This window comes from Podarcis pityusensis (assembly GCF_964106645.2).
Source record: "Podarcis pityusensis genome assembly, chromosome: 8".
In the NCBI taxonomy this organism is placed as follows: Eukaryota; Metazoa; Chordata; class Lepidosauria; order Squamata; family Lacertidae; genus Podarcis; species Podarcis pityusensis.
In genome coordinates, this window is record NC_138033.1 from 1,973,622 (window position 1) to 1,991,294 (window position 17,673).

Genomic DNA, 17,673 nt, shown 5'->3' on the forward strand with positions numbered 1-17,673 from the left:
GAGAGGTAAGGAGCCAACTGCTTAGCTTGGCGGAGATGGAAAAATGCCGCCTTTGTTGTAGCTGCAATCTGCGCCTCCATGGAGAGGGAGGTATCGAAGATTACACCCAAACTCTTAACGGACGGTGCTGGCACTAATTGCACCCCCGCAAGAGATGGGAGTTGCCCCCCAATCCCATATCGTCCTGTCCCAGCCACAGGACCTCTGTCTTCGAAGGATTTAGCTTCAACCGGCTCCCACGTAACCATCCAGCCACAGCTTCCAAACATCTGGTCAGTGTGTCTGGGGCCGAGTCAGGATGGCCATCCATCAACAGATAGAGTTGGGTGTCATCAGAATACTGATGGCAACCCAGCCCAAACTCCAGACAAACTGGGCGAGGGGGCGCATAAAGATGTTGAAAAGCTAATATTTGCCCATGCACCCTACCCCAGAACTTCACCCCGGTCTTCAAGTTACAAGCAAACAGAAGGAGCGCAAATGGGACAGATGGGTACCACTTACTTTTCCAGCTTCTTCTTGCAGACAGACTCACGGCTCTGATCCAGCAACTTCCTCTTGCAGTTGAACTGGTCCCCACTGAATCGGCTGTCTTTGTTCGAGACCTTAAAGCGCCCGGGGGAGATGAGGAAGCCATCTCTCTCCTTGAGGTTGTTGATGGTCGCTAGGTCATTGCGGACACTGCTTTTCACAGCTTTGCGCCCCTGCCTCATGTGCCGAAGCACAGCCACGGCGGCACATGCCGCGAGCACCAACGTCATGATCCCCAGAGCAAAGGAAACGGCCAGGGCAATGGGGAAAGGGCCTTCAGCCACCCGCTGGCTGCTCACAGGGGTGGGAACCTGAACTTTGAACTCACAACTGGAGCCCATGTAGCCGGACGAACACTCACAGACGTGGCCCGAGAAGTGGGTGTAGCAGGTGCCACTATTCAGGCAAGGGTTGGAGCCACAAGCGTCCATGCGGGTACTACAGTCCTTTCCGCCATAGCCCAGGGTGCAGGAGCAGGTGTAGCTGTTGGGGCCATCGATGCACGTGCCTCCGTTAGCGCAAGGGTTTCCTGCGCAATCATCTATGTTCAATTCGCAGTGAGGGCCAGCAAAACCCTGACGGCATTTGCAGATCACACTGCGGCCCAGATCCAGACAGTGGCCACCTGGAAAGGAAAGGAGAGGAAATTACAGAGACATGCAAGCAGGTTAATGGCTGAAAACCAGCCAAATAATTAGTTTATTCAGTCCCGGACACCTGTGGCAACTGAGGCAGTAAGCCATCGTTTCTAACCCAAGGCAAATGTTTAGAGCGAGTCACTCTTAAAGCACGATACATCAAGCAAAGCAATAAACCCATCCAAAAACCAGAGAATATATTTGCATAGCTTTAAAAGGACATTCCCTCTTCCCAGGCAATTGTGGGAGCTGTGCTGTGAGGTAATGGCCAGGGATCAAATGAAAAATGAAATTTCAATTTCTAGGAAGTCTTGATAGTTAGAGCAGGGGGAAAAAATCAGGTTACAGTCCAGGTAACAAGGAGGTAACCGAACCAAGCCCAGCACCTTGATACCCAGACAGGCCTGTTGAGTAAAAATAATAATAATAATAATAATAATAATAATAATAATAATAAATAATTGTATTTATACCCTGCCCTCCCCAGTCAGAGTCGGGCTCAGGGCGGCTAACACCAATAAAATTTCAGCAAAAACATAAAAAGAAAAAGAAAAAAACAATTTAAAATACAGGTTAAATTGCAATTTTAAAATGCAGCCTCATTTTAAAAGTCAAAACCATAAGGGGAGGGAAACATAAGGGTCAGACTGAGTCCAAACCAAAGGCCAGACGGAACAGCTCCGTCTTGAAGGCCCTGCGGAAAGTTGTCAAGTCCCGCAGGGCCCTAGTCTCTTGTGACAGAGCGTTCCACCAAGTCGGAGCCAGTACTGAAAAGGCCCTGGCCCTACTTGAGACCAACCTAACCACCTTGTGACCTGGGACCTCCAAAATGTTGTCATTTGTGGACCTTAAGGGTCCTCTGTTGGACATACCAGGAGAGGCGGTCCCGTAGGTACGAGGGTGCTAGGCCGCGTAGGGCTTTAAAGGTCAAAACCAGCACCTTAAACCTGACCCTGTACTCCACCGGGAGCCAGCGCAGTTGGTAAAGCACTGGATGAATGTGATCCCACGGCGAGGACCCCGTAAGGAGACCATAAGGAGTACATAAGCACCACCTCTTAGTCATGAGCTAGCAGAACTTTAAGGGAACCGAGTCCTAGCTTGCAGCCTTACACCTTGGTGTGCACCATCTGTCTTCTCATCTGGCTGCGTATAGGGAAGCAAAGGGAGTTGGGGAATTCTCAATAGGGTATACTTTCATATTGTTCCTAGTTTGAGGGGTCTGAAACCTCGAAGTCTCATAGGCAAAATCAGGCACCAAGCTGTCGGGGAACTGACATCGGAGCTAGAGGTGGAGGGAAGGCTCTCTAATGATGCTGGAGAAGGGCCCAGCAGGGAGAGAGGCAGCTCAGCAGATGGGGAAGCAATTCAATGCAACACCAGGAATAAGGAGGGGCAGATGGGGGAATCGGCGAGAGGGCTCCCAGACTCTTCACCGGACACCAGCGGGGAGAGCACTGGTCCTCCGTTACCCACGCCCTCCCTGCGCAGAAGACTTCCGCGCAGAGAAAGTAGGAGGAGACTGGGTGTCAAACAACTTTTATGTTGGAAAAGGATTAAGAAACGCCCACTGACGGATTCTGCTAGCGACTGAGGCAGCCACGAATTGAAGGGCTGTCCAGACAGAAAGGTTTAACAAGGCAACATAGCCAGGAGAGGCGGCAACTTACGCACGAGCAACCCCATACCATTATAGCAATCCGTCAGTCCCTGACGTTGCTTGTGCACAGCGACAGGCAGGCAGCATCATGAGCAAAACCGGAGAAGCTGGCACCACGGAGGGAGCAGCAGGAGTGCAAAATCTGGTGGAGAGGAACCGAGATTTGGAGCAGCATGTGGCTCTTCTAACGGCGCGGCTGGACGAAAGGCGGGCTCAAGATGCACAGGTCAGACCCACCCCCATAGCAAGGAAGGTACCGGGACTGGTACACAAATTTGGAGGGAAGCCTCAGGACTATAGTGCGTTCCGGACGGAAATAGAGTACGCTTTGGAACTGCAGCAGAATGATTTTGCAGACGACGGGGAGCGGGTGGCTTATATTGTTGGGCATCTGCAGGATGGGGCCAGGGAATGGATCAGGCCCCTAATGGCAACGCAGAATGCCGCCTTGAAGGACCTGAGGAAATTTTTTCCAGGCGATGGACGCAATGTACTCCAGTGATGTGCAGCAAAGTGTGACTCGGCGGGAACTGATGAACTGTAAACAGGGGCACCAGTCAGTTAGAAACTACTGGTCACGCTTTGCCATGTTAGTTCACCGGCTCGGGTGGGAACTGGACTCTGAACCCATTCAAATGTTGTTCGAGGAGGGGTTGTCCCCAACGGTGAAGGACGAGCTTTCCCACGCACCCCGCCCGCAGTCGATGGATCAGCTGACCAAGGCTGTGCTTGCGATTGGTGTAAGGCAGGAAGCGCGGGCTCAGGAGAAGCGGGAAGGGAGAGAGCAACGTTACCATGACTACCGCATTCCTGAAATACCAAGGCAGCCTTGCCCACCGGCGGAGCCAATGGAAATAGATGGGGCGCGCGCGCGGGAGGTTTCAAACTCCAGCGACGGTCGCAAGAAGGAGGGAAAGGATTGGAAAACTAATAAGAAGTGTTTCCTCTGCCAGCGGCCAGGACATTTTGCCAGGGTCTGCCCTCAAAGAAAGGCCTGGCAAGGAATGGTGGGAGCTGCAGGGGGTGAGGAGGAGGTGGAAAAAGAAAAGGAGCCGGGAAACGACAACGCTTGGCTGCCACTCAGCGGGCACAGCAGCCAGGCCAGCAACCAATAGAAGTGCCCCAACCAGACCCCCCCAGGGCGGCTATAGCTATAGAAGTGGTGCTAGAACTCCCGAATGGGCACCCAGTCAAGGTGAAAGGGCTGTTGGATTCAGGCAGTTCCTGCAATTTCTTCAGCAAGGACTTTGCACTAGAGCACCAGCTCCACCTGCTGCCCTTAGATTTCCCCTTGCAAGTAACCACCATTGATGGCAGAGAGCTGCTGGGAGGGGAAGTGACACACCAGACCCCACCAATGAGAATGAGGGTTTCCAGGCACTCGGAGACCATCGCCTTTCACGTAGCCTCACTGGCAGGGCCCCCAATAATATTAGGGATGAGCTGGCTAGCACAACATGATCCAGTGGTGGCGTGGCATCAGAGGATGGTCACCTTTGGGTCCGCTTACTGTTTGGAACACTGTCTAGGGGGGGAAACCCCAAGAATGACCGTGGCCAGGGTGGCTGGGATAGCTGTGGAGCGGAAAGGGGAGGTGCCACCACAATATGCTGACCTGCAGGAGGTCTTCAGCGAGAAGGAGGCGGATAGACTACCCCCCCATAGGCCCTTTGACTGCCAAATCAACTTGCTCCCGGGGGCGCAGCTGCCGGTGGGTAAACTGTATGCCATGTCGGACAGGGAGATGAAGGAGTTGTGGGAATTTATTGACAAGAACCTGAAAAGAGGCTTCATAAGAGAATCGAAAGCGGTGGGGGGCAGTCTGGTGTTCTTTGTGAACAAAAAGGACACAAATAAACCCAGGCTCGTTGTGGACTATAGGGCCGTCAATTTGGTGTCGGAACCCGTGACCTTCCCAATGCCCAGGATTGACGACATTTTAACACGGGTGAGGCAAGGGAAAATTTTTACCAAGCTGGACCTTAGGGGAGCATACAATTTGATTAGGATGAGGGAAGGGGACGAATGGAAGACCACAATGTTCACACCCCTAGGGGCCTTTGAGTACCTAGTTATGCCTTTTGGATTACAGTCGGGCTCCGCCTGTTTTCAAGCATTCATGCACCACGTGCTGGGGTCCCTGCTGTACAAGAACTGCGTAGCCTTCTTGGACGACGTCTTAATCTATTCGGACAATGAGGAGCAACATGTCAGGGACGTCAGGGAAGTGCTAAAACGACTGCAGAAGCACCAGTTGTGGGTCAAACTGGAAAAATGTCAGTTTCACGCCGGAGAAGTCGAGTTTCTGGGGTACAGGTTGTCAGACAAAGGCCTAGCGATGGACCCAAGCAAGGTGCAGGCAGTGCTGGAGTGGAAGGCTCCCAAAACCCGGAATGACGTGCAGAGGTTCCTAGGGTTCAGCAACTTCTACAGGAAGTTCATCAAGAACTTCGCCCACTTGACAGCGCCCATCACAGATTGTCTCAGTAGCAAAAGGAAGTTCGTCTGGACAGAGGGAGCCCAGCAGTCCTTTGAAAGACTGAAGAAGGCGTTCGCATCGGAAGAGCAGCTCCTGCACGTGGATCTGGGGAAACCCATGAGGCTAGAGACCGACGCATCCGACAGAGCCATTGGGGCGGTTCTTTTGCAGCCAGGGAGGAACAAGCAGGAATGAAAGCCGTGTGCCTTTTTCTCGCGAAAGCTGAGCAAATCGGAGCAAAACTATACTGTGTATGACCGTGAACTGCTTGCGATCTATGCGGCGTTTCGTCGGTGGCGCCATCTACTAATAGGGGCGCAGCACAAGATCCAGGTTTGTACAGATCACAAGAACTTGGAATACTGGAGGACCGCACGAGTACTCAACCAGAGACAGATTCGATGGGCACAGGAGTTCTCCAAGTTTTCCTTCGAAATCCGATACGTACCAGGGGAGGAAAATGTGAGAGCAGATGCTCTCTCCAGGAAGCCAGAGTACTGGGAAGGAGAGGGGCCGCCGGAGATACGTCACGTGATCCCCGAGGACCGGTGGGTGTGTGGGGGAATCTTGGTGGGGAAACGAGAACTGGCCGGACTCACTAGAAACGACGTGTTCGCACAAACTAAAATCCGGGAAATCCGAGATGGAAGAGAAACCCAGGGAGGGTTTGAGGAGAAGGAAGGGGTGCTGTACTATAAGGGGGCGCTGTATGTACCGGGGGAGACCCTACGGGGGAAGGTACTCAAACAACTCCATGACAACCCCACAGCTGGACACTTTGGACAGCACAAAACCATGATGCTTGTCACCAGGCAGTTCTGGTGGCCCAGGGTGAGGGAGGATGTACGGGAATATGTACGGGGTTGCGACCGCTGCCAAAGGGCAAAGGGGGAGCGGGCTGCCCCCGCAGGATTACTGGAACCCTTACCCATGCCGGGAAAACCCTAGGAGGTGGTGTCCATTGATTTTATGACCGATCTGCCCAAGTCCTGGGGAAAAACAGCAGTCATGGTAGTGGTCGATTTACTGACAAAAATGTGCCATTTTATAGCCTGCTCACATGCGGTTACAGCAGAGGAAACAGCCAGGTTGTTTGTAGATCACATCTTCAGGTTGCATGGGACTCCCTCGAGGGTTATCTCCGACCGCGGGAAACAATTTACTTCCCGGTTCTGGAGGAAGCTCATGAGCTTGCTACAGGTCGAAGTGGGCTTCTCGACGGCGAGACACCCGGAAACCAACGGGCAAGCAGAAAGAGCGAACAGTATACTCCAGCAATACCTACGCTGTTACGTCAGCGAGAGGCAGAACGATTGGGTGGAGAAACTAGCACTGGCTGAATTTGCGTACAATAATGCTGAACATGTGTCCACGGGAATGAGCTCGTTCATGGCCAATTATGGGTGTCACCCCAGGGCCTTCCCGGGGAGTGGGGAGGAAAGTTGGAGCATACCTGCGGCAGAGCAGTTTGTGGAAGAAATGGAGGCCCTGCACCAGCAACTTAAGATGAACTTGGAGCGGGCCAAGGAAATTTACAAGAGGCAGGCAGACAAGCACCGTAGGGAAGGGGAGACCATACGGGTGGGGGACAGAGTGTGGTTGTCAACCCAAGGGTTACCCTTTAAGGGGGGCTACAAGAAGTTGCAGCCCAGGCGGCTGGGACCGTTTGAAGTAACACAGCAGGTGAACCCCGTGGCATTCAAGCTCAAGTTGCCTGACAGCATGAAGATACATCTGGTGTTCCATAGGTCCCTACTCTCACCATACAGGGAGGGGCGGGAATTCCCGGGGCGAGAGGGAGAAGTCACCACACACCCGCAGGTAGAAGAGAGGGAGCACCACCACTTGGCCACGGAAATACTTGATTAAAGGTGGCGAGGACGCCAGGTGGAGTACTTAGTAGCTTGGGAGGGAGAACCCGGGTCGGAAAACACGTGGGTTCCCGCGGAGGCAATTGATGACGGGTATCTGGTGGAGGAATTCCACTGCCTGTTCCCGGGCAAACCCAAACCACTGGCGAGATTCTGGGAGGAGCAATTTGGAACCACAGACGATGAAGAGGATTTTGTGGGTTTTCCTGCCTCCGAGGAGGAGGGAGGAGAGGTTTCGGAGGAAGAAGAATCAGACTGGGAGGCCCACCCCGCGGGAAGGGATCAGAACGGGTGGGAAGTGGGCTTCGAATCCTCTGAGGATGACGACAGCTCCTTCCGGGGGTTCCCCGCATCGTCGGCCGGAGAAAGGGACGAAGTTGGATCAACAGGTTGGGCCGGGGGTGGAGGGGGTCCTGGGGGGGGGGAGGTGGATGTCAGGGAACTGACATCGGAGCTAGAGGTGGAGGGAAGGCTCTCTAATGATGCTGGAGAAGGGCCCAGCAGGGAGAGAGGCAGCTCAGCAGATGGGGAAGCAATTCAGTGCAACACCAGGAATAAGGAGGGGCAGATGGGGGAATCGGCGAGAGGGCTCCCAGACTCTTCACCGGACACCAGCGGGGAGAGCACTGGTCCTCCGTTACCCACGCCCTCCCTGCGCAGAAGACTTCCACGCAGAGAAAGTAGGAGGAGACTGGGTGTCAAACAACTTTTATGTTGGAAAAGGTTTAAGAAACGCCCACTGACGGATTCTGCTAGCGACTGAGGCAGCCACGAATTGAAGGGCTGTCCAGACAGAAAGGTTTAACAAGGCAACATAGCCAGGAGAGGCGGCAACTTACGCACGAGCAACCCCATACCATTAATCAAGCCCTCCGTAAGGGTGAGATGTAGTGCTCAAATTATGGGGAGAGTAACAAGATGAACATGCACAGAGGAGGGCCACCAAGATGATCAAGGGTCGAGAAGCCAAGCCTTATGAGAAGCCCTTGAAGGAGATGGTTATGTTTAGCCTGGAAAAGAGGAGACTGGGTGGAGATATGATAGTAAAGGTAAAGGGACCCCTGACCATTAGGTCCAGTCGTGACTGACTCTGGGGTTGTGGCGCTCATCTCGCTTTACTGGCCGAGGGAGCCGGCGTATAGCTTCCAGGTCATGTGGCCAGCAGGACTAAGCCGCTTCTGGCGAACCAGAGCAGCGCACGGAAACGCCGTTGACCTTCCCGCCAAAGCGGTACCTATTTATCTACTTGCACTTTGACGTGCTTTCAAACTGCTAGGTTGGCAGGAGCAGGGTCTGAGCAATGGGAGCTCACCCCGTTGCGGGGATTCGAACCGCCGACCTTCTGATCGGCAAGTCCTAGGCCCTGTGGTTTAACCCACAGCGCCACCCGTGTCCCTGGAGATATGATAGCCACCTTCAAATATCTTTTTCTTTTTTAAAATAATTTTCATTAAGAATTTCAACATAACAAAGTATCAGAGCATATCATCTTCATCCCCCCCAATTTTTCCCCTCCCCCCAAGAAAAACCCGCCCCCCCCAGACTTCCCTCAGCTCCTCTCTCTGATTTTTCATCACATGTTATTCTCTGCATATTATACAATTGTAAAGATCCTTAAATTATCTGTCTATTATGTTGACAATCAATAAATATGTGTACGTTTATTCAAAACCTGCCAAATCCTTTGGGGTTTTTTTAAAAGTAGTTTGTAAAGAGTTCCCAATTTTCTTTAAAGTCACAGTTGTCCTTGTCTCGCAGTTTGTATGTCAATTTTGCCAATTCTGCATAATCCATCAATTTCTCTTGCCATGCCACCTTCAAATATCTTAAGGGCTGTCTCATGGAGGAGGGAATGTGCTTGTTTTCTCCTGCTCTGAGCTCAAACCAATGACTTCAAGTTGCAAGAAAGGAGATTCCGCTTAAACATTTAGAAAAACCTTCTGACAGCAAGAGCTGTTCGGCAGTGGAAGAGACTTCCACAAGAGGTGGTGGACTCTCCTTCGTTGGAGGTTTTTAAAGAGAGGTTGTGTGGCCATCTGTCAGGGATGCTTTAGCTGAGATTCCTGCATTGCAGCAGGGGGTTGGACTAGATGACCCAACTCCAAGATCCCATGTTTATTGCCAAGCAGGGATATAAATGTGGAAGTGCAGGAACTCATCTTGTGAGCCCCCATAGCCATGCTGGGATGCTTCCAAGCAAACAAGGGCAATTGGCAAGCCCACAGCTGGCTCAAGCCCACCGGCCGGTAGCCAGGCGATCTCCGGTCCTTGGCTTAGCAGGAAACAGTGACCCACAGCTTCAGAAGCCTTCAGAAGCTGGAGCACGCTCTAATCAGCAGAGTAATTACCGTATTTTTCATTCTATAAGACTCACTTTTTCCCTCCTAAAAAGTAAGGGGAAATGTGTGTGCGTCTTATGGAGCGAATACAGGCTGCGCAGCTATCCCAGAAGCCAGAACAGCAAGAGGGAGTGCTGCTTTCACTGCACAGCGATCCCTCTTGCTGTTCTGGCTTCTGAGATTCAGAATATTTTTTTTCTTGTTTTCCTCCTCCAAAAACTAGGTGCGTCTTGTGGTCTGGTGCGTCTTATAGAGCGAAAAATACGGTAACACGCAACAGAAGTGACAGGGAGAGGCTGTGTAAAGCATATTTGCAGGCAGTTTATTCAGCGTACATCAGGACAAAGGAAAAAATATGTCTTCTCCCTTTTGTGCCCAAGCAAGCAGCATAAGCAAAAGCTATACACAAATGGAAGTTCCCAGCAAGCTGTGCTGGAGTGTAAACAGGTATAGGACACACAACAGTCATGCCTGTACCTAAGGTGGAACGGAATAGCCTAACAAGCCAAGCCTCCAAGAAGAATCAAAAATTGCAGGCAGCTGTGTTGATCCAACAGAACATGCAAACAGAGCAGCAGTACTTGGCACAATGCCCAATTTTTGGGGATTAGCATGACTGCAATCTTTCGCAGCTTTCTAGCAGTAAGCACCATTGAACATAGCAGTGCTAATCACAGAGTTCCTGCCTGTAAAACACATTAAGCTTTAATCAAAGGATATTTAGTCAACTGAAACGAAACCTTCAGCTTTTAAAAAGAAATGCAATTGTATTAAATGTTATCATTGAAAGTGCTGGCTAGTGCTGGAAGAGTAATGAAATCCCCTCTATACAAGATTGGATCCAAAAGCTGACAGAATATGCCAAATTAGATGCTCTATCAGAAAAAATAAAGAATAAATCAAAACAGGAATTTGTCACTAAATGGGAGGTTTCCAAAGAATATTTGAAATATAAATATAGCAGTTTAAACTGTTGCAGCATTCGAGGAACTTCAATAATAGTTGCAAGATAGATATAAGAATTAAGATATATTAAGAAAAAGTTAAATTATGATAAAAGTGTGTATTGGCAATAAGTAATAGGAAATTGAAATAAGGAATAGACGGGAGGTTGGGTCTTTAGGGTTAAGACCATTTTATGTTTTATTGTTTGTTAAGAAAATTGTGTGTCTATTGTTATTCCTGTGTGTAATTCAGTATTTGTGTTTTCTCTTTTTTCTTTTCTTGCTGTATCAATAAAAATCGAAAAAGAAAAAGAAAAAAAGAAAGTGCTAGCATGAAGGAGAAACCCCGTTCAAACAAAAGGGAAGAAGTGTCAAACTTCTATTTATTTTCCCCATTCTCCAGCTTCTCTTGTGTATGCAGTTCCCACCTCCACGCCCTGCCTGGACCACTTGGAAATGGCTGGTCTTGGCAGAACGCTTAATGGCTTTTCTGGCTGCTATAGCAGCTGCAACGCACCATGTAGATACTTTATGATTTTTAATTGCATTTAATTGTTTCTTTTATTCTATTATTGTCGTTGGCATCCGTCTGTCTTGAGAGACAATGGAGTGCACCTCCAGGGGTGAAGTCATACTGCTGTGTTAAAAGCACCAAAGTGACCTCTCTGGAGCGCAAGCAAGGGCAGTGTGCATGGAGGTCATGGACTGCCCAGACGACAAGACCCGCCCCCCCCCCGTCTTGTTGATGTGGTCCAAAGGAAAGCAGTGTCAGGAGTTCAGTCTACACTCGAGTAGGACCCTGGCAGAGACACATGCCCAACTGGCATGTTCTCTCCCTCCTGGTCGATCATTCGGGAGCTTCATAAGCTTTCTTCTGCCCGAACATCACAGCGACCGATGCCACAAGACACCGGCACACTTAGGGATCTGCAGAGTTTGCGCAGTTTGTGTGACAGAACTCAGCAACTCAGCATTTTGGCTATTCTACTTATTTACATATAAACACACACGGAGCACTGCAACATGGCTCCCTCTCTCTCTCTAGCATCAGACAGCAAAGAGAAAAAGAACAAAGGACAATAATCCCACTTCGCGGAACACAGGAACACAAACATCCTGTCTCCATCACTTCCCACTCTGTGGAGTCAAAACATATAATGTCATGTGAAAGACAACAATCCCATGACTGCAATCATGGAGCAGGAATTCTAACAAGCAGAGCAATAAGTTTTGCACCAGCTTGGCTGCAGGAGTTGCTGGAAGGAGGAGTACAAGATGCCAACAGCCACCCTCACCTGGTTTAGCCGCCAGTTGAAGCCATTCCCACAGTGGCATAGCATGGGGGGGGGAGCCATGGTCCTGGGCACCCCCACAACAGGCTCCCTCATCGAGGCCAGAGCTGCAGGGAGGCAAGTTGCGCCCAGGCCTCCTCCTCCTCATGACCAGTGAATAATAATAATAAATAATAATAAACTTCTATTTATACCCCGCCCTCCCCTGTTCAAAAACTGGGCTCAGGGTGTCTAACAACAAATTTAAAACACTTAATTATAAAAGCAGCATAAAATTCAGTATAAAAACATGAATAACAATATTCAAAAATCAATTTAGGGGAAATAAGCATTAGATGATCCCCAGGGCTAGCTGGCTGAGTTGGTCCTACTTGGGCCAGCGAGGAGGCCAGGAGAGAATTAGCTGTGGGGTCTCAGAGCGGGTGATCTTCATAAAAGGGGAGGGGGAGGGAAGAGAAGGGAAGGGAAATAAAAGATCAGGCTGCATTCAGATTAAAGGCCAGGCGGAATAGCTCTGTCTTACAGGCCCTGCGGAAGGAGGTTAAATCCTGAAGGGCCCTGGTCTCATGGGACAGAGCATTCCACCAGGTCGGAGCCATCACTGAGAAGACACACCTGTGCCTTCCCTGGGCTGGCCAAGAGGGAGGGAGGGAGAGGGAGGAAGCCATTGCTGTTGCCACTGCCCACCAAGGAGGGAGGGAAGAAAAGGGAGGCAGGAAAGCACTTCCGGAGCCATGTGTGTTGCCCAGTTTGCCTTGCTACAAGGACAGGAGGGTCAGCCAACATGGAGGTGCTCCTGGCTTCTCACTTCTCTGCCTTATCTCTGCTCTCAAGATGGAGCTAATTTGCAAGGAGAGACCCTCTTGATTAGACACTGGCCGGTGAAGGGACTGACTGCTGTTCAGTCCACCGGGGGGGGAGCAACACCTGCCCTGCCCCAGGTGCCGGCAACACACACAACGCCCCTGTGTTTCTGGGGTGTGGCAGCTGTCGCACGCTGACAACTTCTAGGAGCCACAGGTGAGAGATGAGTTCAGGGTGGGGGACCAAAGGTGGACAAACTATCCCAGAAGGAGCACAGCATGGCCCTCACCAGAAGTACTACCCATCCCATAACACCACATACAGTGGTACCTCGGGTTACAGACGCTTCAGGTTACAGACTCTGTTAACCCAGAAATAGTACCTAGGGTTAAGAACTTTGCTTCAGAATGAGAACAGAAATTGTGCGGTGGCGGTGCGGTGGCAGCAGGAGGCCCCTTTAGCTAAAGTGGTAGCTCAGGTTAAGAACTGTTTCGGGTTAAGAATGGACCTCCAGAACAAATTAAGTTCTTAACCCGAGGTACCACTGTACTATACAGTCATACCTCGGGTTAAAGACGCTTCGGGTTAAATCTTTTCAGGTTGCGTCCCGCGGCGACCCGGAAGTAACGGAATGGGTTACTTCTGGGTTTTGCCGCTCGTGCATGCACAGACGCTCAAAATGATGTCATGCGCATATGCAGAAGTGGCGAATCGCGACCCGTGCATGCGCAGATGCGCAGACACGGGTTGCGTTCCTCTCAGGTTGCAAACGGGGCTCCAGAATGGATCCCGTTCGCAACCAGAGGTACCACTGTATTGACTAATATATTGTCTCTCATCTTCAATTACAAGTTCACAGACATGCTTTGGGTCACTGCATGAAACTCATGGACCACAGTTTGGGAAACCAAGTTCTATGCTAATCTGTCATGAACAACAGCAAAACTTGAAGCTCTCATTAGTACCTCATTCAACTGTTGGAGCACAGGTATCCTTTACCCCGGCCCTCTGCCAGTTGATGTAATTAATTTTGCTCCGAAAAGAGGCTTGGAGCTGTGTTTCCCCTCTCAAGCCATCTCCCCAGTCCCTGCACTCTTAGCCATTCTCCTCTCACATAGCATTCATTGGAAATGGGTAGAGGAGATGTAGGGAACCATGAGATGGGAAGATTGACTCTCCTCCTTGCTCTGCAGTAACAAGCCAAAGCGCTGTCTCAAGAACCCAGAAACAAAAGGACCAATAAAACTGACATTCAGATTGCTATGCCAGATGGCTGAACATCCCTTTCTTGTTGTTGCTTATTGAATTTATATACCGCCCTTTACCTGGGGGGTCTCAGGGCGGTTCACAGATTAGACAGATTACAAATTAACAGTCCAGAAATGGTTGACTTGACGTTTCATCAATGGAATCTGTTAGGACAGGGGTCAGCAAACTTTTTCAGCAGGGAGCCGGTCCACTGTCCCTCAGGCCTTGTGGGGGGCCAGATTATATTTTGAAGGGAAAAAAGGAACAAATTCCTATGCCCCACAAATAACCCAGAGATGCATTTTAAATAAAAGCACACATTCTACTCATGTAAAAACACGCTGATTCCCTGACCGCCCGTGGGCCAGATTGAGAAGGCGATTGGGCCGGATCTGCCCCCCCCCGGCCTTAGTTTGCCTAACCATGTATTAGGAGATGTTTTGTGACAGGCTTGCCATACATCTGAAAAATTCTGGAAGTGCCAGGAAATCGGACGTCCTGGGGAAAATTTTGAATTTCAGAGAGATGTCCAGAATTTCCTGTGTGTATGGTAATCCGGTTCCCTCCCCCACTGAGCTGCAGAAGGTGTGCCCCCCCCTTACATGGGGGAGACCCAAAGCACGCTCGTGCTCCCGGCCTCCCCACGCACAGCAGCCCCCGCTGAGAAGCAGGAGGGGAGGGCGAGAGTCTGCCAGCCACCCGGAGAGGAAAATAAAGACGACTCAGTTATTCTGCCCCCGCCTTCCTCCCCCCTTGACAGCCGCTGTATTACCTTGCCAAAGCTGCTGCCTCGAGGAAGACAATCGCTCCCCTTTCCAGGACACAGAGCAGGAGGCGAGGAGCCCGGCTAAAAGGGAATAGGACACCTGTGGACACTTGCTTGGGAGCAGATCCAAAGGAACTTACCTCCTCAGTCCCACCCTCCCAAAGCAGGGGTGAGGGGGACCTCAACAAGGAACCTCCCTTCCTTTCCCTGCTAGAAGAAGAAGACGAATCTGCTCTTGGAGACATTGGATTGTTTTGTTTTTTATTGTTTGTTTTTGGGAGGGAGGCTGCGCTGTTAGGATATTTCCGTTCCACCTTAAAAGGGAGCAGGCTTTGTGAGTCAGAGTCTGCGCATGTCCTGTTCACAGGATGTTTATGTTTGCTATTGCTTTCGTTTCTCTCTCTCTGTGTCGTAGACACTAAAGCAGGCAGTCATGTTTTTCTGTGTTCTGATCAACGCTGAATAAACTTGTAAATAATGCTCTCCTGAGTGCGACTTTGGCTGTGCATTATCTGCTGATAGAGTGTGCATGAGCTCTGGAATGTGGCAAGCTATTTCTAGAAACTCATGTCACTAATTGTTGATACTGTGACTACGGGAGATCGATGGATCGTCCGGCAGCCGGCTTGGGGGCCATGATGGACTTTGTCTCCCTGGCAGTATCCCACCGCCCCCTTCTCCCTGGGCGGTGAGAAAGAAAGGAAGGAAGGAAGGAAGGAAGGAAGGAAGGAAGGAAGGAAGGAAGGAAGGAGTTGAAGTTAAAAAAAGAAAGAAAAAGCTCAACAAAGTTCAACAACTTTGGGGGTGTCAGGAATTGGACTTTTTGAAATATGGCAAGCCTATCTTGATGCTTTTGAATTCTGGTGCTGGAGGAGACTCTTGAGAGTCCCATGGACTGCAAGAAGATCAAACCTCTCCATTCTGAAGGAAATCAGCCCTGAGTGCTCACTGGAAGGACAGATCCTGAAGCTGAGGCTCCAAGACTCATGAGAAGAGAAGACTCCCTGGAAAAGACCCTGATGTTGGGAAAGATGGAGGGCACAAGGAGAAGGGGACGACGGAGGACGAGATGGTGGGACAGTGTTCTCGAAGCTACCAGCATGAGTTTGACCAAACTGCGGGAGGCAGTGGAAGACAGGAGTGCCTGATGTGCCCTGGTCCAGGGGGTCACGAAGAGGCGGACATGACTAAATGACTAAACAACAACATCTTGTCATCATCTAAGTTATTGAATGAGGTACCGAGAAGGCTTATAGAAAGTGAGACCTTTTCATTGAGAGAAAGGGCAGGTGTGTGCTACTGTTGGGTGATTTCAGAAAAGAAAGTTGGGAGTTTCACACTGAAGTCAGCTAAAACGGGGGGTGCCACTTAATGAGGCTGCAGAGTTGTTTTCATGGGACCTGCTGCTCTGCTTGTGGATGTGTTAATAAAAGAAATATTTAGAAAGCACGAAAATCTCTGTACTTCAGGGTATCTCTCATCTATCAAGGTAATCATTATTTTAATGCTGGTTTTAAGTGTATTTCATCTTATTTCAACTACTGTATTGTGTTTAACTAGTTTGTGTTACTTTGTATTCAGTAAGTATATTTCTTAATATGTTGTGAGCTGCCTTGAGTCCCAGCTTCTGGGGCTTCTCACGACTCAAGGAAATAGGCACGCACACTCTGCCAGGAATGCATAAAGTTATCACAGCCACCTCCTTTGACTATTACCGGAAGAAAGCCACTTCCGACCTCGGGAGGAGGTGGTGTTGCAGGCCTCACGCCCCCAGCATGCGCACAGAGGCTGGCTCCCAGCCCCGCGCGATTTGGGGAATCCTCGGCCATGTCATCCCTGGGCCAGCCAATTGGCTGGCTCGGGGGTGGGTGGGTGGTGGCTTGCCTCATTTAAGGCAAGCGCGGCCGAGGATCTCCCTCTTTGGTCGCTCAGCTGCTTTGGTTTCCCACCCACCCGCCCTTCAAGGTTCCTCTTTTGATCTTGCTATGGACTTTGGTTGGTCGCCATTAAGGGGCCTGGTAGGAATTTTTTCCACTTGGCAAATTGGCACCAGCCATTTGGTTTTTCGCCTACCTCGTAGCAAATTGTCACAACCTTCTCGGTTTGGCGGTTAGGCATTGGTATTGTTATGTAGATGTATGGGGGGGAGGAGTGCCATCACCACCCCGGATATTGAAGGGTAGTCCGGTAAAGGATTCCAGGGGGCGTGGCCCTATCTGAAGCCTATGGAGGCCAAGGCCCAAGGCACGCCCCCGAGCGGTGACCCCGGGGGAGTGCCTAGTTGATGTGCATCTGGAGGGCTCCCCCTGCTGGTGTTAACCCTTCCCGGTCTTCAAGCAAGCAGACTGCAGCCGGATAGGACCAATGCCTAAGCCCATACCGCTCATCACCTGTAACCAATAAAGTTGTGGCCAATTTTAGCCCATTAAGCTTAACATAACGGTGTCATGTGTCTTTATTCCTACTGGTGGGAGGTGGGAACTCGCCACACAATGTAGCAACAGGCCTACAGGATCAGGCTAAGAATCTATCTAGTCCAGCATTTTTGTTTTCTACAGTGACCACTTGCCTCTGAGAAGTCCACAAGCAGAGCATGCAGGCAAGAGCCCTCGCCAACAGAAATTGATATTTGTTGGCGTACTATCTCCAAACACAGAAGTTCTCATCCATATCCTGCAAAATGGAGACAGAGAGTCTGAGTGGTTTCCTTCATATGGATGAAGGCATGCATTTAAGAGCAGCTTTCTTTCAGCAAATGTTTTCGTTTGAAGAGCCCGCATCCTCAAAATCCATTGAGGCTTAATTTAAGCAAGCAATAACAATGCTTCCGAGAACATAGAGGAAGATAGGCAATTTCTGATTTAGATCTCATCACAGGCAGACAACAACTTACTAAGTGACCTCACTCTCATCCCCAATTCTGCAACAGGGGAACAAAACTGGTTTTTCTCACAGGGTTTGGATCGTCACCTTGTCGTGGTGAGTGGCCTCACAGGTTCCTATGATCCTTATGAGCGAAGCCATCAGAAGTCTTGTACACGCAGAAGGGTCACTCAATGTGGTAAGGTCAAATGGGAGGAGCTAGACAAAGAATGATCCAA

General features: G+C 50.3%; 1 protein-coding gene across 2 annotated transcripts in view; it reads right to left on the reverse strand.

The window, feature by feature from the left end:
* DLL3 (delta like canonical Notch ligand 3) overlaps positions 1 to 17,673 on the reverse strand; it is a 157,342-nt gene that overhangs the window by 53,525 nt on the left and 86,144 nt on the right. For both annotated transcript variants that reach the window (XM_081018900.1, XM_081018899.1), the window contains one exon: positions 505 to 1,156. In XM_081018900.1, coding sequence (XP_080875026.1) covers positions 505 to 1,156 — 652 coding nt within the window. The remainder of the gene's footprint in view (positions 1 to 504; positions 1,157 to 17,673) is intronic.